Genomic DNA, 22451 nt, shown 5'->3' on the forward strand with positions numbered 1-22451 from the left:
TTACATCAAATACAAACAATTATAGTTTTTAATAAAAAGAATTTATTATAGTGACATAACCCTTGTTACATAAAATCTGCTACAGCAAAGTATATTCCCCTTGCAAACACAAGTAAATATGGGTGCAAAAAACGTGTCAGCCTTCTAAATGATGTGCAAAATATCCCACAAACTAAATATAGACACATTTCAGATTATTGATCCCATACTGGCATGTGTGACTAGCTACAAAGAATTCATAAACTGATTTCCTTCAGTCGGGAGTGTGAAGTGGCTCAGGGGAAAGTGCCATCATTTACATCAAATATGACAAACATTATTACACACACTTGGGGGATAAATGACATGTAAGAAGAACTGTGGATTTCCTACATACTCTCTGGGAAGATTTACACACAGGCAGTTTGGACTGAAACATGCTGAATTCCCAGGTGTAGTTCTCAAACTTTGTCCAAATCAAAAAAAATGCCATTGATTCTGCAGTTACATTCTGTTCAACCTTTAAATCAGTAAAATAATGTTGGATCATCTTTAATTAAGCTGATTTTCTTGAACAATATAGAACAACAAAGTAAAGAAAAAGAAAAATTAAGTTAAAGTAAAGAAATAAATAAGTTAAAATGAAAGGATATCATTTTAAATAGGCATGAGAGGCATCAGTGTGTTTTAACTGTGGTAAATATGTTTATTTCTATAAATCTTTTATTCTTATAAGGGAAAATGAAAAAAAAGTTGTACAAATAAATAATCCAATATATTCACCATTTATAACACCTGTGAATAAAACATTTGGAATCTCTTTATATACTGAGAGCTATGCAAATTTAAACATTTAAAATGTTATTGTATTAGACATCTCTAAATATAAATTAAATAGCATAAGAAACAGTTGTGCATTTTGAAAAGAAATTAGGGCTAAATAAACTGTCACATCATGTGCTCAATCTGTGAAAAAAAAAGTTTAAATTCAGACCATAAACAATATAGAAGTGCCTCAAAAAAGCATTCAGTCCTCTTTTTCACATTTGGTTGTCTTAAGATTGTTGAACTTGATTAAACTGCATTTTTCCCCATCTAGGCCTTGAGCACCATGCCAAATGATCAAAACTTCTGAAGACTTAAGAGACTTTAAGTTGAAAGACTGTCAACAATGCATTATTGTTTTCAACAAGGTGTAATATGTAAAACTTTGATTTCCCCACAACCCTGAGTGTCCAACCTGCAGGAATGACCTCAATCTCTGACCTCCCTGAGGGTGACAGAGTCAAAGGAGTCACAGGATCACAAAAGCAGAGCTTTTCTGACATCTGGAAGTTCAACAACTGGACACCTTGGCCTTGTAGGTACTGAGCCTTTGACATACAGATTTTTTTTAAATACAACATCCTGTCATGCTGGTGAGGAGTTTGCAGAGGCAGGGACTACATTTCAGCAGCATGGACAGGAAATGTGTCAGAATTAATAGGAATTAAATGGTGCCCAGTATAGAAAAAAACAAATAAGGGAGATGGGGTGGGAGAGGGTGTAGACATTAACATGAGTGGCTTACAATGGAAAAGAAAAAAAAAAAAGTTATTCAAAAGTCACTCTTGACCTTATTCCCTTTGAAAATCTGAGACAAGACTACAGAATTTTTGTCCATTACCGTTCTCTAAGTGACCTGACTCACTTAGGATCAGGAGAGAGTGAACTGAACTGAGCCTGAGCAATTTTGCGAGGAAGAATGAGCAAATATTGCTCCATCACAGTGTGCAAATTTTTCAGAAAATGATGCAAAGAGACTACGAGCTATAACTGCAGTACAAGTGACCAAGGTGAATGAATACTTAAAGGTTTTGATAGTTCAGTCTTTTGTTATTATTTTATGGTTAACGTGTATTTCATGGTTTAGTTTTAATTGTATTATGCAGAGGAATATGTCACTCAGATTAAAAAGTACTTATCTAATGCATCAATGTCCCAGGCTATGAAACAGTTAAAAGGTAACAAAACAAAGAACAACAAAAAAGATGGGAACACTTTTGGGGGGGGGGGGGGGGGGTATTAGCTTGTTGTGACACTGCTGTACAAACTTAACAAACATGCAAAAGTAAAAATGAAAATAAAGCAAATATGGCAGTTACACAATGTCTTTCAGGTGCTTTGCTTAAGCACAATTAGCTTTTAAAAACAAAATTGAAAAGCAACCCTAAATGGACAAAATATGTCCATGTGACCAACACTGCTACGTTTCCATGACGACGTACCCTCATTAAAATCTAACAACAGACCTCTCAGCGATTGAAAAATTCCATGTCGATACACTTCATGTATTTTTGGATCTACCAAAGACAGACGACCTGTTGTGTGGAGTCACATATTCAAACTTCATCAGTTTCCATTCTTGTGAAACAGAATTGGACCTGAAAAATATATCATTTCATTCCATTCATTTAATAGCACATCTAGTGTGAGGTAAAAGGAAATGTCTTGTGACCGGATATGGATAAAACAATGCTACAACTGATCAACTAATACAGCACTGACAAGTTTCTGTTTCACAATAACACTTGTCACTGTTAATCAGTCTCTTCAAGAATTGAATGCCCGAGCGCTAAAACCCAGTGACTTCAAGAAGTCATCTGTGTTTCCTGTATTTATTTCCCTTCGCGAAACGCCACTTTCTCTTATCGAATTTTGCTCATGCTTTAACAAAACAAAGTGTTCAAATCGTATGTATCGTATATGTATACCTCTATAAGCACAAATACATGGTTGTAGGTCTTAAGGACACCAGAATGAAGAATAATGGTTAATGTTAAAGTGTTAATGAGTAATAAACAGAACCCTAAAACACACTCAGGCAAGTAACAGACAAACAACTGGCAAAACTCAATGTTAAAAATTCAAACCAAAGAAATCCCTTCTATTTCCCCAAAGTTTATATCACAAAATGTGCAACACTAGCTAATACAATCAATCACTCTGTGCCAAACTCTGTGCCAAAATTGGAGTAATATTAGTTTTCATGTTGCTTTTCAAATATATTTTGAATTGAAATAAGGAGGAGGGCGGATACTCAAAGGTGGTAAACATAAAACAAAAAGAATAAGACAAAAGATGAGGATGTGGTCTAAAATTTTTGTGTTGCAGTACAAGGGGTGTCTGCATAATGTGCCTGTGTATAGGTTAGTGCTAAATGCACGCAGGATCATGGCAAGAAGGACCTCATTCAGACATGTGGAATGAAGGAATGAGGCGTTTGTTTTGAACATGTGACGGCCTCAGTTTCACCTTAACCCTCAGGAGAGTGCAAATATCCCAAAACGTGAGCCCTGATGGGACTCTTGCCCACTCACTAGAAGTCAGCAAACTCTTTCGCACACTTCTCTGTTTGTGAGACACGAATGTCCTCCTCTTCGTAGTCGTCAAAGTTGCTTGTATCTCCTGGTCCTCTGCATTTCGGCAAGAAGGGAGCTTCAACCTAAAAGTGCAGAATGCAAACTTGATCATATCAAAGAAAGGCTGGTGTTTATCAAATACAACAATAAAATTAAGACCTACCTTTCTCTCGTAGACGGCAATCCAGTCTGTTGTGGAGAACCACTTGTGATTTTTTATGTCATTCACACCATTCTTCAGGTTGCCAAATCTCTTGGTCAGGTCTACCTGGAGCAGGTTTCTCAGCAAGTCCTTCAGGTCGGAGCTAAAGTGAGAGGGGAATCGTACCTACAAGATTGGATAAAGAAAGAAACTCTGAATTATTAAGAACAAATTGCAGAAAACTACTTGTGCTACTTCACCTGATTCCTTTGATATGATGGCTAGTTCTGGGTTAGTAAGTGAAGAGCAGTAAAAAAACAAATTGAGAAGCAATGTTGAGTTGGTCTTCGTGGTAGATATTCAAGCAGAGAAATGGCCAAGCATTAAATTGATACAGATATTTACATTTGTTACCCATGGATAACCTGGCGTACCTTGCCAGACACAATCTTTTCGTAGATCTGGATAGGCTGGTCAGCAAAAAAGGGAGGATAACCAGCAGCCATCTCATAGATAAGAACTCCAAGTGCCCACCAGTCCACAGCTTTGTTGTAGCCCTGAAAGAAACAGGACATTTTGTATTAATTTTCAAAGACTGTCTTCTCTTAAGCAGGCAAAACTACCTTGCATGATAAGGTCAGCAATGACAGTAAGAAAGCCCTGAGACATACAGTCCAGATCACAAGTATCTGGACAGTTACAAAGTTTCTGTTCTTCAGGCTCTGTGCTTCACTGCATTTAATTTAAAATAAAATAAAATAATGGATACTACATCAAAGTGCCAAGTCTTAGCTTTAATTTGAGTGGGTTTATATCAATATAGAAAGAACTGTGCAGGAGATATAGCCCTTTAAACAGATAGTGCCCAAAGTTTAGGGGTTCAAATTCAACTGGACAGATACACATGTGGTCAAACAAAATTATCAAACCTAATATTTTATGTTGTTTTTGAAGCTGATTACTGTCTGAAGCCTTTGACCCACAGACATCAGCAGACAGTTTGTGTCTTAATGGAACCACCACCGTGTTTGACGAGGATAAGGCGCTGGCTTTGGGTAATGAGCCGTTTTGTTTTTTCTCTACGCTTTCTTCTTTCCATCATTTTGATACTGGGTCATTTCTGTTTCATCAGACCACGGAATTTTGTTCCACAACTCTATCAGTTTCATTTTGTACAGTTTGGGAATTGTGACCTGGCCTTTTGTTGTTGAGGCTTACCTGGGGTGGGAAACATGTAAGCCTTCATCCTGGAGAGCATTCTTGACTGACTTGACTGCTGTGAAGTCATGAAGGGTTTTTTCTTCACCACGCAAATGATTTTACAGTCATCTCCACGGTCTATTGGGTCGTTTGCCAATTTATAGTTTCCCTTTGTGATACTGCTTTTTTAGAAAGTACCCAACTGTCGATTTTGGCAAACCAACAGCCTTCGATGTCTCTCTGATAGATATTTGCTTTTTTAGTCTCATGATTACTTTCTTCACTTGCAAGGTTGCCTCTTTACTCCTCATACTGGCAGACAACTCAATATCAATCTCAATCTCTAGTCTAGTCTTGTCTCATCAAATGAAACGCATAGTCATTTGAACTAAGACTGGGTGACAAACAGCCCTTCATGGACAATCCACAGTGGGGTGTCTAGTGGTGTTATGGTTGAGGTCCATGGTTTGATTCCTGGGCCAGGGGACCTTTGCTGCATGTCATACCTCTTTCTCTCTGCCCTTGTTTCCTGTCTTACTCTAGGCTGTCAACTGCTGAATAAAGGCAAAATGCCAACAAAACATTCTTTCCACAGTGTGAGAACAAAAACATTGTTTGTCTTGTCAACTCATTGTTTGCTTAGCCTGTATGTTTAGATTCACTGCCTTGCAGCACAGTAATAAAACTCGGGTTACTCTGCATAAGAGGGGCTTCTTAACACTTCTCCCAATATGAATTTAAAGATCCTTAAAGCTGAAAGTCAGCAGTTACACCTCATAGTCATTGTTTCATTTGAAATCCAGTGAGCTGGTGTACAAAGCCAAAACTATCAAAAGCAGGTTACTGCCCTAATATATTTGAACTTTACTGTAATAAGATGGTTATAGGGGCTATACTGGGTATAAAGGGCTCACCTTGCTGAGGATGATCTCTGGAGCCAGGTACTCAGGAGTTCCACACAATGTCCAGGTCCTGCCTTTTACTCTTTTGGCAAAGCCAAAGTCTGTGACCTGAAGAAAGAACAGCAGGAGCATAATAAGTTAGTAAGTACATTTTTTTCAGCACTAACTCTCTATATATTAATACTTAGTCAGTCCTGACATTTACAACCAACTGTTTTCTCAAAGCGACCGATGAGTGTTTCTGGCTCCATTCTCACTTACCAAAGGGTGACAATTAATAGTTTTCAGATAGAATTTGTTGATGATTGATACATTTTCATTCAATTTATGTTTCTATCATAGATTTTACATAGATTGTGTACCTGTATATACCCATGTTGATCTATGAGCAGGTTTTCAGGCTTCAGGTCTCTGTAGATGAGGTCTAAGGAGTGAAGGTACTCAAATGTGAGTACTATCTGAGCTGCATAAAATCTTGCATGGTGTTCACTGAAAGAGGGAAACATAGATAGTCAGACATTGATGAAATACATGAACACAAACCTCTTCTGAATGAAGGAGCAAACCATGATTCATGGTATAGCCATTATGTTGGTCTCAAGCTATTTCCCCCTTCACCCATGGCATTTCCAGACCACAGTGAAAACTGATAAGTGTTTGTCTAGCTATTAGTGGCTGACAAAACTAAATATTTTAAATAAAATAAAAAAAAAAATCAAAATACTAAAAATAGACTTCTATTCTATAGACTTCTACTTACCTGAACCTTCCAATACGTCTGAGGTGTGAGAACATCTCTCCACCGGGCACATATTCCATCACCATGTAGAGGTTTGAGTTGTCCTGTTTAACAAAGCCAGAAACCTTTCAGTACCGTCTTACCAAAAGAATAGAATGATAAATGCTGGTTTAGAAATAAAATCTCCCAATCAGAGTAAAAGATCAGCTCTGTGGAGTTCCTAATTGTCTTGTTTTTTTTTTTAGGATTCCTAGGTGAAACATAGAAAAACACCAGTAATATGATAACCATGTAGCTGGTTGTGAAAGGGGAGTGAGAGGTATAAGAGGTGTGTACCTTGAAAGCGTACTCCAATCTGACGAGGAAGGGGAAGGAGACGGCCTGTAGTATTCTCTTTTCATTTAGTGTGTGTTCTATCTGCTTCAACTTCACCACCTGAAAAAAGAAGGCACAAGTAAAGAACTAAGTGTATATTAAGCATAGTATGCTCTTGATAACTGCTAAGTGTATGTGTGTTTTCCAAAATTTACAAAATATAACTTAAGCAAAGCCACAAGTACCCAAAAGGTTTTCCTGATTTCTGAGAATTTGGTATGCCTAAAAGAAAAGTTCATTCACAGAGAGAGTTTTTGCAAGTTTTAGGCTCATAATAACGGATTATTTTTAATAGCTTAATTTTTGTAATTTTGGATATGTGTCTGTCTAACTCTCCAGTCAGCTCCTGGCTTCCATTCATTTTAGTAAGGTGAGAAAATCAACCTGCAGAGACTTAAAACTTGTTCAAGACAGATAATCCACCCAGAGTGAACATCATGTTCTGTTTGATTTTTTTTCAGAGTTAATGGTAGACAGTACAACTGATACAACACGTCTGCCGGTCTGGTGCATTTGTAAGCTGGTGGGAAGCTCGGACATACACCTGGCAGCACCTGGCCATGATATTTACTGTGATGAATTACCTACTATATCTCAAGCAACTGTCACGTCTCTGAAAGTTCATTTGCATACAGTACTGAAATGCCTGAATGGAAAACAATGGCTACCTGGAAAGCAGTGAAAAAAAAAAAACACATTCACAAACCCTTGGACTCAAACTTCCAAAAACAGAGGATAATTCTTTAAGAACTCAGCATGCAAAGTGTTAAGAAACAAAAAGAGGCTCAGTGAGAAGTCACACATTGTAAAAAGGAAAGTCTTTCAGCAGTGGAGCTGAAACAGAAAGACAGGGGCAGACATTTCTTATACCAACGGTGTGAAATTCAAGGGAACAGAGTGCTGCTACATGATCAACGCACTGAAGACATGATAATCTCCTCCCCCTACTTTCACATCAGTATTTAAAGATCGAAACTCTCATGCAGCGCCTCTGAGGTTTTCAGTGATAGCATGCTGGCAGTGCACGAGAGGAAGGGTTCCATTTCCTTTTGTGATATACAGCATTTATGTAGCTACAGCATTCATAAAGCATGCACAAGTTTTCTTTTCACACACTACCGTAACTAACATCACTAGCTCTTTTGAAATCAGTAAACAGTTGTCCTTAAAAGCATACACTTACTTTTTGTTTGTCCAAGATCTTCATGGCATAGAACTGGTTTGTTCCTTTATGTTTGACAAGCATAACCCGCCCGAATGAGCCAGTGCCCAAAGTCTTAAACCTATCAAAGTCATCCAGGCCAGTCGTGCTCTAAGAAAACACATTATCAGAGGAAGTGAGACAGCAGATTGAAATATGTCAACTATGCCTGGTAAGTTCAGTGTATTCTTATAGATTATAGATGGCACCAGTATAATATTTTATCTTCCTGTAGCTCAGAGTAAAAACCCTGGATGGTGATGTTTTTAGAGTAAATACCTCTTACTAACAATTACGCAATCAGCTAGCGCTTAAGTCAATGAGACCTGAGACATTTTGAACAATAGGAAGTGGCTAAATGTCTAATCATTTTCCATTATAAAAACACTTAAGTCCTGATTATTAAGAAAAGTAAAAAAAATTACCTCTATAAAGTATTCATAGGGAACAACTTACCTGTGGTGGACACTCCCATTTTCTTAAAAAATCTTCTTTGGCTTTAGCTAAGAACTCTTTCACTGTAAAAACACAAGAGAAACGTAATAAATAAAATCAATGTTTATGTACCAAGACAAGGCCACTTTACATGTTCAGGGAAATAACAAATTAGGGCAGTTAAGACGTTCAGGAAACTAAACAAGGGTAGTTTAAAGGTTCAGGGGAACAAATGCACTTTAAGGTCAGGCAAATGTCAAGTACTGTGAAGGCAGGACTATACTTGACAAAACAGAGAAAAATATCTCTTGAACAAAACTCAAAACCACACACCTAGGTAGGGAATTAAATTCACAAAGTGATGCAAAGAGCTCTTGTGAACTTTACAGAACTGGCCAATTCAAACTCAAGCTATTCTGCATCTCTTTCAGAGTAGGTGCGAGTAAAGGGGGAGGCGGAGTAGTAACAGGCAGAGAGAAAAGACAAAATGCAGAACATAAGAACAGACTAAAGAGCAGGCATCAGAAAGACAGTGCATAGTGAAAGTCACAGCAGACATGAGATGTCCAAAGTCACAGAGTCATTGCAGGTGTCTAATGACAAGTTGGTGGTACACGTTGGTATACTGTTTCTGATTTAAGTGCATACCTAGCATTGATGGACTGCTGTATATGTGGAATCTGTATGTTAACTGAAAGTTTTTTTTAACCTTGTAATATTTAGATATAATAATACAAGCCTGGTCGGCCTAAGCTGCAGTATAGACATTCTCTCTGTGATTTAGGATGGCTCATGGAAAAATGAGCATACCAAAAGTCTCTACAGTTCACCAAGGGTTTGCAGGAACCCCACATGGATGGAAATGATGGAGAAGAGAAAGAGACGAAGAGACATTTATGAAGTGCTAAAAACAAGAACATTTGTGGATTATATGCAACACAAGAAAATGACACTGAAGAAGACAACATAAGACACATAGGAGAACCAGAGAGAAGTAAAATCTGACTGCACAGCTCTACACTGAAATAATATTTTGTTTGAAGACTTCTTTCTTCCAATGTCTCTGAATAATGGAGCTAAAACCAAGAGTAAAGGGTCTTTATAAACTGTAGTACAGCATCTTCATCAAAATCAATTTTTGTTTCTTTTTTACAATTATGCAACAAGTGGATATTAGTAGTAGCTAGTTTTCAATATCTAGACCTAACTTTCTCTTTTTTTCTTACCAGTATTGGAGGAAGCTTTTACACTCTTACTTTGAATAAAATGTTGTTAAACTACAGTCATCTGTCATTAAAAAGATAAAACAACAGTGATTGAGAAGACATTGTAAAAAGCACACATAAAAACACATTTCATACTTGCAAAACAGTAGACAAAAATGACAGGACAGCAATATTAAAAAGGTGTAAGCAACTGAAGCACCACAAATTGCCTGCTATGCTTAAGCTGCTTTTACTTATGTCTAGCTGAGAGAAAATGCAGTAATTGTGACTCTCATGAGGAAGGTAAGGAGAAACTAAATAACAGGGGTTATGAAACTGGGCTGGTGCTTGCAGTTCTAAAAACTTACAGGTTTATCAGCCCCATTAAAAGACCAGTACAACTTAGCTTATTTTATGTGCTTCAAGCAAATTTGTTTTTCTGCAAAGAAGAGCTACAAATACAAGCCAAGGCTCACCCTGCTCAGAGCTACAAATGGTGGTGGACATATTTCAAGTGTAAAAGCAACACTACACTTACTCGTCTTATCCCACATGATCGTGAACTCAGAGATATGAGGCACATCATACTCTTGTCCCTTCCGTTCGTTGCTACTCTTGCGATATCTTTGAAATAAACGGCTGGTGATGGATTGCTCCTTTCCCTGGGCCATCTTGAGACAAATTTCTTGATGTGTGAGTGAAAAGGCTCCCAGACAAAGCAACCGTTTTCAGACTGAAGAGCAATGAGTGACGCTAGCTTCCTGTATGCAGCCAAGTGCGCTGCAATGCTTGGCTAACCACATCAAGTTGAGCTTCCTGTTGAAGTACTCTGCTTCAGTTTCAGTGGCCATCTGCATGTCTACTTGTTCTGTGCGGTGTCATTTGAAAGCATTTATTGGTTGTCCATGCAAATTGTGAGATTATTTTTTACAAAGGTAGTGAAGTTAGCAAAGCACAGAAAAAGGCCAGCCTCTTAAAGTTATATCAAAAACACTGCACAGCTGTGGTACATTCAGACTGAAGATAAGGAAACTGTAGGCCTGTAACACCCACTGACTCACTGAGACAGAAGTTATCTCCAGGTTATCGTGCTCTCTGGTGGTAAAGTTTAACAATGCAGTTCTTCAAAGAGCTTTCCCCTATGCTTAAAGTCACCCTTATGAACTAACTCTTGTGCTGCATACTATTCTTTTTAAAATGGTGCACTAGAAATGCAGGTTTGTTTTGAAGTTAAACTCGCTATGAGGCCACTGTGGCTAACAGCATTACATCCCTAAAATATAAACAGAAATCTAAATGACAACAACTCTGTGTTAAGTTTCTGTAGCCTGCTGTTTGCATTGCAGTGTTATTGTACACAACCCTCAGCACCTCCCTGCAGACACTACAGGTGGCTCCAGTCACAAGGCCTAGACTGTATGGGATACTGCCAATCAGAAAGCAGGTCAAGATCAGGGCTCTTCAGACAGACCACTAGCCATGGTACAGTTTAGTGGATTAGCTTGGTCAGTACTGACAAATACACACTAAACATAATAGACTGCCCTCTGGCTACTGCTTTCAAGTGATTAAGCACTTGAGATGGCAAAATTGCTCATCAACAGGTGCAGTTTGATTCTTGATGTTATAGCATCAACACAAGAGGTTAATGTCACTGTAAGAAAGCAGTGATCGAGGCATAACATTCTGATTTACAGTAAACTTGTTCACAGCTGACTTGACACATCAGTGGTAGCCAGGTTTGATAGAAACTGTTGCTAGCCATTTTGCAGCCCTTGTTTGGAAATCAAATCAAAACAAACCCAGAAACCCAAACCTCTTGTTTATTACAGCCAGTAGCCTGGTTTAACCACATCCTTCTAGTAAACTCATCCTAAACGCTATCAAGTACCTGTTGTTAACAGTGCCCAGGCCTTGTGCTGCAGCTTTAGCAGAAACCAATGTTTACTAATGTTATCTGGCTCCAGGCAGCTGATATTAGCTTTTTGGAAATTAAACAAGGTGCCTTGTGGCCCTTCATCTCAATGTTACAATGTGAGACAATTATTAAAAGCTTTCATTTCGTTGAGTCAATGATCTCTCTTTCTTTGCACTGCTGTGGGAAACAGGATGAGGAGGACCAAACTGTCATTTTGCTCCTGTCATTTTCAATGATTAGTTGACTGCATCATCTGTGGTACTGTTTCCAAGTGAGATAAGCAAACAGAAATCATTAGGAGGGAGCTAACACACATTGTAAACTGCCTTGCCAAAAATGGTTCTTCTCTGCAGCGCACATTACTGTACTGTCTGCTAGCACCGGACAACAACAGCTAAAGGCTGCTGTCCACTGACTTTATAATAAGCAATCGCACGCTTTACAATAGCTAACGTTAGATGGCTGACAGGCTATCTGGATGGTTTTCAGGTGCTTACCGCTTTCTTGCTCATTGCCTTTCTTGGCAGTTGCTGCGTTTCCCATCGTAGGAAGACACGGCGATGCACAGCTGGCTAGGAGCGATGATGGTGGCGGTACGCTAACAGGGTCCTCCGTTAGCTAGCTAACAAATTTCAGCTTGTGCTAGCTGGATGGCTAGCAACAACATTAATGTCTTGTTTTTGTGGACAGAACCTCGACGTGCTCTGCTAACCGCCGTGTTGGTCTTTATTTACAATGTCCTTTGTCGTTCAAGTAAGCCTCCGCTGGAATGAAGACATGATCCAGACTTTTCACCTCTGCCTGCTGTCGTGTTGTGTTGCGTTCAGGTCATATAGGAATAGCCGTAGAAAAGACTGAAATGCTGCCTTCAAGTACTCATCGGACATATCAATTACTTACACGTTAGATTTATTAGTTAAACGTTGCTTTTGTTATATTGTTGGAATATGTAGTAATTCTTTACTTACTAGGCTCCATAATTTGGACTAAAATCCATCCATTAAAACGTGCATTAATGTTATAAATACCAGTACTGCTACTACTTCTACTACTAATTATTATTATAGTTACTATGATTATTACTGTTGAATTAATATTTGAATGAATTATAACAAGAAGAATGATAAGACGATATTATAATGATGATTATTGTTATTATTATTATTAATATTATTTTTGTTGTTGTTGCTGAAGTACACACTCATAGCTAAACATTATTCTAATTAGTTTTATCCACATGCATGTTCTTACAAATATGGTGTTCAGACAAGAGATGAAACTGTCATTTTGAAAAAAGAAAATGGATCATAGAAGATGATTAGCAACAGATTTTTACTTAAATCTGAGACATAAAGGCTATGGGTGTAAAATGTGCATACAGTGTAAATGTAACACGCAGGGTTAGAGGCAGGCTACCAACTACGTCTTCTATGTTTGGTGGCTTTGTGTACCAGTTCTTCCATCTAGTGTTTCTGCTTTCATGTGAAGCACACTGAATTTGTTTGTACGAAATGAGCCATATACAGTTTGAATCATAGTTTAACCTCAGCCAACCCTCCCAACTTCAGAAGCATCTGTTCCCTTTACCTCTGAAATAGATCAGTACATGAATGAATGAATAAAAAGAGTGGAAACAACTGCAAAATTATCATATTAACTCAAATCAACTCAAATCTGGCGAAAAACTTCACACGTCACGTAAATGTGCATAAACTAATATTTGGTAAGTATATATAGTTTACTGAAATATATATATGAAGCACAAGTCTTTGGAACATTGTGAGGAATATATCCACTATATCCATTTTTGCTGTGACTAATATTGTAGAAAATAAGTAGGGAATGGCACGTTAATGACCTCTGAGCCGGTCGCGCCCATTAACAGCTGGGTTGTTTTTAGCACCATGGCCAGCGACACATTGTTGCTAGGTAGCTTCCCTGTGTATGTATCAACGAGTAGTGGAGGAAGAGCCGCACCGAGACCCACGTTAAACAATGAGCTAAGGGTGCAGGAAAAATAACTCGCAGCTATGGTAAGACATTTGTTTCCTCCTCATTGTGAGCTAATGGCTGGAAATAAAATGTGCTGACTTAACACGTACGCCCCACAGTGCACTAAATGTCATGTTGGTACCAGATTGAGAATGCAAACTTCAGCACTTCGTTCAGGTTCCCCCCTCTCACACGGTGAATGGTTTTGCCCATGGACTCGGTCCTGCACTCGTAGCAGCACAAGGGGACTACAAGAGACTGATTTTTTGTTTGTCAGTTTTCAGTAGTAACGTCTTTATACGCCATAAACACTATTTTAGTCTTGAAAATATTCTTTTGACGGGACGGCCTCTCTAAAGAGACCACAGTGTTTCTCTTAACGGCGGCAGTGTCGTACGGATGAGACCACCAAAGCACTGCACTGGAATAAATAAGGTAACGTTTAAAAGGCTGCTCCGCTTTCGCCTCTACATCCTTTGCGCGTTAGCGGGGCTATGCTAATTGTATAGTGCAGGGTCATTATGTTTCCTTTGTTATTATTAGACGGTATCTCATTCAGGATTTTTTTTTTTTTTTGTAGAAAACTGAAATACCCCCATTCGCGGTGCAGTTAAACGTTAACGCTGCTGTGACGCTTCATTTAATGACAGCAAGTTCACTGGATAGCAGCACTGCTGGATCGTTTCCTTGTTTGATCCTTCCACCTGACCTATACAAGTGGCTAGCGACCTAACGTTAGCTATTGCTTGTTAGCAACTAATTCATAGCAATAGTACATATGCTTAGACTATATGACATTTAAGCTGTGAGTGCAACCTATTTCCTTGAAAACCCTAATATCCATATAAATTAAACTCAAGATTTAAGAAATCCAGTTTGAGCTAATTCAGAAACATAGTATGTTTAAAGGGGGATGGCCTACAATCCATCCTTCCAGTGATCTGGAAGATACCATATTGACTGCTTTTCTTTGACAGGCAAAGGTGCCCTCGCTCTTAGTAGCATAGCTTCTTAGCTCAGGTTAGCTTTGCAAGAACCCTTGAGAAATCTGTCTAGACATGCAAAACCTATTGCTCATGTGCATCTTTGGGTGCTTAGAGCCTGGTAGACTGCATGAGGGATGCAGTGTTTAAAGAGCCATTTGATTTTTTCTGCACTGTTTATAGTCCAGTGTGCCACTTACAGACCACATGCTGATAGAGCACCCTGGAGATGACCATTCCCAACAGAGCAGATGGATTACATGATAACAGCAACAGCATAACATATGAGTTCTGCATGGCATCCTACCCTAAGGCTCTTAAGAGGGAAATGATATATGTAATCTCTTATTCTCACGCAGATGACAGTTGGCTTCCTGAAGTTTTTTTTTTTTATTTAACATGGGATATTCATTGCAGCATTCATGGCAAGTGCAGTATCAAAGTAGTTAGGCTTAGTTGCTCTTTGACGCTTCTAAAGCCAGAGAAGACCATAAACGCAAATAGATTTGGTCTACTTGTTCACTCCATAGACTTGACTTCTACATTGTTCATCAGGTATACATTTTTTAAATTACATAGAACAATGGTTACCTCTGACAGCAAACCCACTTAGGAGAGTAGTCTTGCTTTTCATCAAAGTTCATATTATTGTCCATGTGAGCAGTGGGTTTGTTTTTTTCCGGCTTGTAGGTTTTGCTTGACAGGGACCTTTCCTTTTTAATGAGTTTTGACCTCTCACGTACCTACAGACCCTTGCTTGGCTTTTTCAACTGCAGACCACTTACCAAAACCAAGCCTTATCTGGTGATGGTCAGACAGGATTAAGTAAGAAAACAGAACAGATTGTCTGCACTTTGTTGAACTCATATTCATATGTGCTGGTAATACACCTCCACACATACAAAGCTTACTGTGTTACAACAGTGCAGTGCTTCTGAACAAAACACCTACATGCACACTGTGGAAACCATACGTTATTTTCTCCACTTTGTCTTACAGAAAAAAAAAGATCAGGCAAGATTGTATATATAAGATTGTAAATAACATTTTTTAATAGCATTTATACAGCAGTGTCTGAATTTTGCATTTGACCATTGTGCCTGCATCTCTGTAGATTCCCTCTGACAAAGTTAGCTTAACATTCAGCCGTTTGTTGATTTATTTCAGGACCCTGTGGGCTGACAGCTCCCACACTTGTTCCTCCTCTTATTTGGAAGAAGGGATGAAGCCAGAGATGGGTCACTGGTTCAAGCTAATTTTAGTTCCACTGGCAATTCTCAACCAACTACTTTCCTATGAGAGTAGTCTGCAAACTCAGCTATCATTTTTACTGGGAGGACAGTGTGGTGGTAGTGGCCAAATAGATAAGGACAGAAGCAGAAATAGGTTTTACAAAAGGGATATTGTACATATATTGTATGTTTTAGATCTTGAAGTTGTAGCATGACTTTGCCATTGTGCGTTTTTAGTGTAAGAAAATGTCCAGTGTAAAGCGTTTATACTATTTATATGACAAAAGGTCCATTTTCTACTTGTAAATTCCTTTGTTTACATTTGCTTTTCAGTCAAGGATGTGTAATAGTACAACATGTCTCCTTTCTTAGCCAGTGTCTCTGCCCTTTTGAATGGTTGTACATACCCTGAGGTCTCAGCTCTGCTGTAGTGGCAAGATCAGTGCACAGCTCATGTACTGTACAGAAAAGAACTTGTGTCTGCAAATCCTGCTCTTTAAAACAAGGCAAAGTGGTGTTTCCCCAAGCCTCTCTATTGATTCTCTATTTGATGACTGCTTTCTAGATGTAGTTTCATGTAAGGCAGGGAGAACATAAAACAAACCCCTAGGGGATGCACCGCTGGTTTGTAGAAGGGACTTGTGTAATAGGTGTGACACCACAGAGTCTGCTGCTTTGGTTTAGCATTTCCTTTGGCACACTTATATTAGAGCTATTTGTGCTGTCTTTGTGGATTTGCTTTTGATATAAAAGCATTTTTGAAGTGCCATTGCGTTATGATAGTGGTGATGTGTGTGAAGATGAATTTCTTGGTAGAGTTTTGAACTTGAGCCTCTTTGTTTTCGGTTTGTTTTGTTCCAGTAAATGTTTGTGATGTAGCTCAAATGCTGCAGACAAAATATTTATTCTTGAGAGAGAAACATGACGTACAGATATGTGACACAATGTGGCACACACGTTACCAACTTGTACGGGATAATAAGAGGAAGACTGTGAATAACAATGTCCTGAAAGACAGACGTGCGTTTGTCATGCATTTAGGGTCAGTGCAACAGAGGATGATGCAGATGAGCAGCATGTAGAGCTGACTCTCTACAATGAAGCCTTTCTGTGTTGTGTGGCAGAGGGGAAGTGCATGAGCTCAGCATCCACAAGAGCTCTGCCCATTCAGCTCTTCTGTTGTGGCCCTCTGGCTCACTCTGTTGGACAGCAAGTGCCACTACATCAGACAATTAGTGGTAGACTTAGTGGAAGGGATTTAGATAAGATTTTTTAGCTATTACTTGACTGACGGATTAGTTGTGATGATGTTTTTTATTGCTAGTAATAAAATGTAATGGCGAGGAATGCTTATAAAAAACCACAAACCCATTTTTTGGATGTTCTCATGCTGAATTCTCCACAAAAATCTTTAAGTAGAAATTTGAGCAGCCAGAACGTTGACAGAAATGGCAAAAAAACAAACAAAAAAAAAAAAACATCCAAGTAAAGCAGTTTAAAGATGCTTCAGCAAAGTGTAGCATTTTATGAAGGACAGTGCAGTATGATATTGATTAACACTGAAACATTTTTACTTTATTAGGCTGGACATTTGACAAGGATTGAAAATAAAGGAAGGGCATGACATATGAAGATGGTCACTGAGCTGAATTCAAACAGGACAACAGGATATCCCGCTTTAGGCCTCTATCAGTGAGTGATTATAGTTACTCTTATCTGGCAACTGGTTACATTGAAATCCCACTTCTTTCATGTGAATGCAAGTAAAACTAGGCCCTCTTGTGGTTGATAACCACTAAGACAAATGAACATGAGAGAGCCTCTTTTTACTAGGTCATCCATCAGTGCGTTACCAAAGTGCCTCATCTGTGACCTTAAATGGTTGCCAGGCAAACAAGCTTAGATAGAAAACCGTATTGACATTTTACTCTAAGAGGTGCAAGTGGAGATATTTTAAAACTGAAGCGTCTGCTAGCAAACATAATTTTCTAGCAGACTCTTTGAAGTATATATTCGTATGTCTTAAAAGTTTGGACTCTTAATTCAAAAATAGTAGCTCTTTGAAGCTGAAGATGTGAAGCAGTGGGGTTTACACCATTAATAATTATTAATATTGGCAAAAATAGCAATATTGAAACATTTCTTTTCATTCAGAATGTCTGCTGTGGCTTAAAATAATTAAGATGCTGGTGTGCAGTGTTGATAAAACTTTAAGCTCAAGTCATGTCGGCCAAATCATAACAGAAGTTATCTCAAGGTACTTTTCACCTAGAGCAGGTCTAGATCGTATTCTTTATATTAGTTACTGAGGCCCAACATTACCCTATGCTCAAACAGAGCAAACTTGGCCACAGTGGTGAGGAAAAACTCCTCTATTTTAACAGGTGCAAGCTCCACATAGAGATATATAGTTATAATAATAAATGCAATAAAATTATTGTTCTTTGAATAATGAAGATTAATAACGCTGTAATATTGCGCAAAACAATTAGGATTAACACCACTACTCTTGTCTGGGAACTGTGTGTATTTTTCAGAGATTGCTTGCATTAGAGAATGCATGTGTGCTCTAGTTGTTTGTGTGTTTGTAGTTGTTTAGTTGTATCGTATGTGCCTGTCAGATCACCCCTTGTTCCTGAGGGTTTACATGACACCAAGGTCCGGTGCACCTATAGAGACACTGTTCTCTGTCTCCTGTACAGAGAGCCAGTACACCAATGGGAGGTGGGGGCAGGTTGTCAACAGCACAGCTTGCCTCACTTTATCACTCTGACTCTTTGTTGCTGCTCTCCCCCTCTCTGCTGATCTCACCCCAGTCTCTGGCTTCTTCAGGATCAATGTGCTTACCACAGGCAGACCAAGAGGCTGACTGCTGAGTGATCAAGTTATGTGATTGGATTGTTTCCCCATTCTGATTTGTCCAGAGGATGCTGATCAAATCGACACAGTTGCTTTTTCAAGTTAGCTTGTGTGCATATCTTCCAATGTGTATATGTGTACCTTCTGGTGTATTTGGGGGTGGACAATAAACACTGGTAGATAGGAAAAGGGCTTTTTAGTATATTCTCACCACTAGAGGCTACTGTTGATCTCTTTATGAAATGTGAAAGAGGCTTCATGAGACAGTGTATTGTAGATGTAACCTAACCAGTTTATGCTACCTATGATTTATGATTTACGTGGGATTTATATGTGTCACGATATTCCATGGACTGATACCCTGCATTTGTTTAGCTCCATGTTTGGTCTTGATTATTCTTCCCCCGCAAAATCACAACATCTTGATTAGAATTTCTGAATTTCCCTTTTTCAACCACAGGAAGAGGTTGAATGGGACACTGCCTTGCTTGCATGCAATCATCATATGGAATTCACCAAGGTTACCCCTCGAAGCATTTGCCAGCAAACATGAAACTTTTAAAACACTATTCTATTCATAAAAACTCTTATATGGCAGTTGTTTCCAGATGTTTTGGCCTGTGACCCCTGAAAAAGAGGCATTGTTTTTGTGCGACTGCTTTGCACTGGTTGGATATGTTTATAGGTTTGGCCAGGTCAATTTATTTTTCCCTTATTTTATTTGAATAATATGACTTGAAGAAGTAAAACTGTCCAGTAGGTCACAAGAAAAGGAAAGATTAGAGTAACATAGATAAATATACTTCATTTTGTGTATCCAAAATATGTTTATCTCCTGGTAATGATCTCACAACCCTTCAGATTTATCTTGTGACCAGTTAAGGGAGGACAGGTTCCAACCCCTCGTCCATTAATATGGATCATTGTGCCTAAAGATTTTGCAGCTACATGCACTATTTAATTTGGGAGAATCATGAGCTGCTGGAATTGTTGCAAGTAGTTTAAGGTGGGGAAACAATTTATGGCCATCCAGTCCATCACTGGATGGAGTCACACAGATTCACAGCTGTGGGCAGTTAGGAGTCTTTCAGTCCACCTGAATGCTGCTTTGTTTATGAAAATGGGAGGAATCTTGAGCACCTGAACCCACGGTGACAAAAGAATAACGTGCCAACCCCACACAAAGAAGACAGGGACTCAAACAGTCCTTGCTTGCTGTGAGGCAGCATTGTTAACCACTGAGTCATTATGCTATTCCAGCTAACAAATATTTTACGGGACAGGACATCTCAGCATTGGTTGATTACCTCCAAAAACGGTTTGATGACACACACTCAGACCACAGCCAAACAATAACAGAATCTGGCTGGTGACTTGTGTTAATTTCCCCCACTGTTCATAGCCTGGAGCATCCTTTTAACAAACCACTGTAAAGAAGCCATCTGTTTGAATGAAGTGACCTCCCAGCCATACAATGAAACCCAGATGCTGCAAACCCTTTACTTGACAACCACATTAATATTTCACAATGGTTCCATGGAATACCAATTAATTCAGCGGACATCACACAGCTTTAGATTATTTCACTAGTAGTGCTGCAGTGTCAAAGCTGTACAGATTTCTCCCTAAACTGCTATGGTGTCAGATTGACTGATGTAGACTGTGTTAGGCCTGTGTGCTGCTGCTTTACTTTTAAACCATGTCCAATGCACTGCAGTAGCAAGACAATACACACTAATGCACATAGTGCACTGTTGACACCCTATGAGCTTTTCTGCAGCTGTAAAATATCTTTTTCCTTCTCCTCCACAGGCATTCCTATCCATCCCTCTGTCCACCCCCTCCCTTCCTTTCTCCTCTTGGGGCTGTAAATAAGCTGGGGCTGTATAGACCCCTGAGAAGCCCTCCCCCTCCCACTCTTCCCCACCACTGCTTTCCCCCCTTAAAACTCCCCTGCCCACTGAGACTATACTGCTGCTGTTTATGCTGCTGAAAGGCGCTGGGGAGATTCTCAGATGATCCATTCTACCACCCTGAACCACATTGTCCATACAGCCCAAGACAGGGAAGACTAACTAGTACAAGTGTGAGAGCCCTTGGAGGGTGCTGTGAGTGTCCTGCGAGGCCTGTCCACCAAGCCTGGCAGAAAGCTTGGCTTGCTCCCTCTCTACTCCAGCCCCTGAGATGCCCTCCCCTCCCAATGATGGAGGTGAGTAAGAGAAGTTCAGTTCTCAACTCTTTTCAAATTACAGGGTTATTGTGTTAGATGGTTAGTTGGTTGGGCATATTTTTGTACATACACTGTCTTGCTCATAAGTACACATACACCTGGCCACCTGCTCATACATGTACCTGCCTGCCTCTTCATCTGTACTGTACTCTCATGCATAGAGCCCCCCCGCCACACACACACACACGCATACAGGTAACGGTAAAAAGATCATGATGCATGTAGCTATAACTCAACCCCTTATTTATTTATTTATATTCCCCATAAACAAACCCCATTCAATCCCCTGCAGAAATGACGGAAATATATTGGAAGACTCCAGCAACTCCTGCCCCCTCCCTGTCTAGAGCATAAGCTGTGACTGTATCTAGTTTTGTTGTATGCTGTCTCCTCCTCCAGAGGATCAAGGAGCGTCCCCCATGAACGGGCCATCTGTGGGCTCCTACCAGAGCAGCGGGAAGAGGAAGGTGCACACCAAAAAGAAAAAAGGCACCATCACCGCCAATGTCGCTGGCACCAAATATGAAATTGGTACTGTAACCTGTCTCTGATGATGCTGAAGTGCTTTCAAATTACAGTAACAACAGCAATGCACAAAAATGTTCAAGAAAGATTTTCAGACATGATTAAAAACAGGTTTGAGAAGGCGTTAAAACAGGCATATACACTACAGAAATGTCATCCTTCAAAGATAAAATAGCGTTTGATCACAGTTCGTCTCAACTAAGAAGCAATGTAAGATGAAGAGATGCTTTCTGCCAGATGGGTGGTGAAACCCTTTCACTGGTGTATATTATTCAAGTATTGATGTTTGTTGTTAGAAAACAAGGGAGTAGCCTGAAATGATTTTGTAGCAGTGCAAGTGGTTGTAGTTTTAGTATTGGTGTTTTTTTTTCTTAGGATACTGCTAACATAGGCACTTGGGAAGCACTATTAACATTAACAAACATTACAGTAAATGAATTGGTCTTGTTTGGTAAGCTTTAAAATGTATGTCAGATCTAACAACAGTGTGTATAACAGAAAGCCCCAGCCAATTTCAAGCTTCTGAATTTATATTTTGGTTTTTTGAATAAAAATTGAGTAAGTGAACAAGACCAGTGTTTTGGGTAGTCCTGCAGGTAAGATTGATGTACTGTAACACACTGAACTGTATATTAATTTTAGAAACAGCACTCAGAATGGCTCAGTGAGTCCCTCAAAACACAGCAAATCCAATCACAATGTTGTCTAAACAATAAAATCTAATTTGCTGATGGCTGATTGTTTAAAGGAGGTTGTTGTTATGTAATGTCTTAAATTAAACTTACAGTCCAGTGAAACGGTTCACACAGAGACAGTTCGGCCTTGCATACATACATAAATCTTTATTGAGGTAATTTAACTTGGCAGTGAGTTTTTTTTTTTTGAGAAGGGCCAAAAGAGCATAGTAAGCACTCCTCTCATGCTCTGTATATTGTGTGGCAGCAGAGCTCTCAGGGGTGAACTACAACCTATGAAACTAAAGAGTCAGCAGCAGCAAGTAGAAGTTAGGGGCTGCCGGGATCCTGTAGGTAGATGGGAATCTAGCTGTGAGTCAGTTTGCTAGCTGTGACGAGACCCTCACAGTGGCCATTCTGAGGGTAGCGCAGGGCTATTTTGAAGGAAAATTAACACTA

The 22451-nt window shown here is 39.2% G+C and overlaps 2 protein-coding genes across 3 annotated transcripts in view; one reads left to right on the forward strand and one right to left on the reverse strand.

Annotated features, from left to right (window-relative positions):
• Nucleotides 1-252: 252 nt before the first annotated feature.
• Nucleotides 253-12304, reverse strand: prkacba (protein kinase, cAMP-dependent, catalytic, beta a). Of its 2 annotated transcripts, none has more exons than XM_041040081.1 (10): nt 11995-12304; nt 8396-8457; nt 7922-8050; nt 6700-6798; nt 6385-6467; nt 5987-6113; nt 5637-5732; nt 3957-4079; nt 3544-3708; nt 253-3463 (listed from the first exon to the last, which is right to left on the reverse strand). In XM_041040081.1, exons 1-10 carry the CDS (start codon nt 12038-12040, stop codon nt 3338-3340), a joined length of 1056 nt encoding a protein of 351 aa, XP_040896015.1. In that variant the 5' UTR covers nt 12041-12304; the 3' UTR covers nt 253-3337. The 2 variants fall into 2 exon arrangements, with proteins under 2 accessions (XP_040896015.1, XP_040896014.1); XM_041040080.1 differs by lacking the exon at nt 11995-12304 and adding an exon at nt 10118-10347.
• Nucleotides 12305-20682: 8378 nt separating this feature from the next.
• Nucleotides 20683-22451, forward strand: part of ttll7 (tubulin tyrosine ligase-like family, member 7) — a 60053-nt gene continuing 58284 nt past the window's right edge. Inside the window, exons 1-2 of the mRNA XM_041040741.1 lie at nt 20683-20772; nt 21193-21324. Coding sequence (XP_040896675.1) covers nt 20748-20772; nt 21193-21324 — 157 coding nt within the window. The 5' untranslated portion in view covers nt 20683-20747. The remainder of the gene's footprint in view (nt 20773-21192; nt 21325-22451) is intronic.

Source organism: Toxotes jaculatrix, chromosome 6 (assembly GCF_017976425.1).
Source record: "Toxotes jaculatrix isolate fToxJac2 chromosome 6, fToxJac2.pri, whole genome shotgun sequence".
Lineage (NCBI taxonomy): Eukaryota > Metazoa > Chordata > Actinopteri > Toxotidae > Toxotes > Toxotes jaculatrix.

Bases quoted from the DNA above. Each gene is read 5' to 3' on its own strand.
- prkacba (XM_041040080.1), bottom strand. From the start codon at position 10,250: ATGGCCCAGGGAAAGGAGCAATCCATCACCAGCCGTTTATTTCAAAGA. The intron at 6,114-6,384 runs GTAAGTAGAAGT...TCCCTCTTTCAG, and splicing joins AGACGTATTGGAAGGTTCAG to TGAACACCATGCAAGATTTT. The intron at 3,709-3,956 runs GTACGCCAGGTT...CCAATCTTGTAG, and splicing joins AAAAGATTGTGTCTGGCAAG to GTACGATTCCCCTCTCACTT.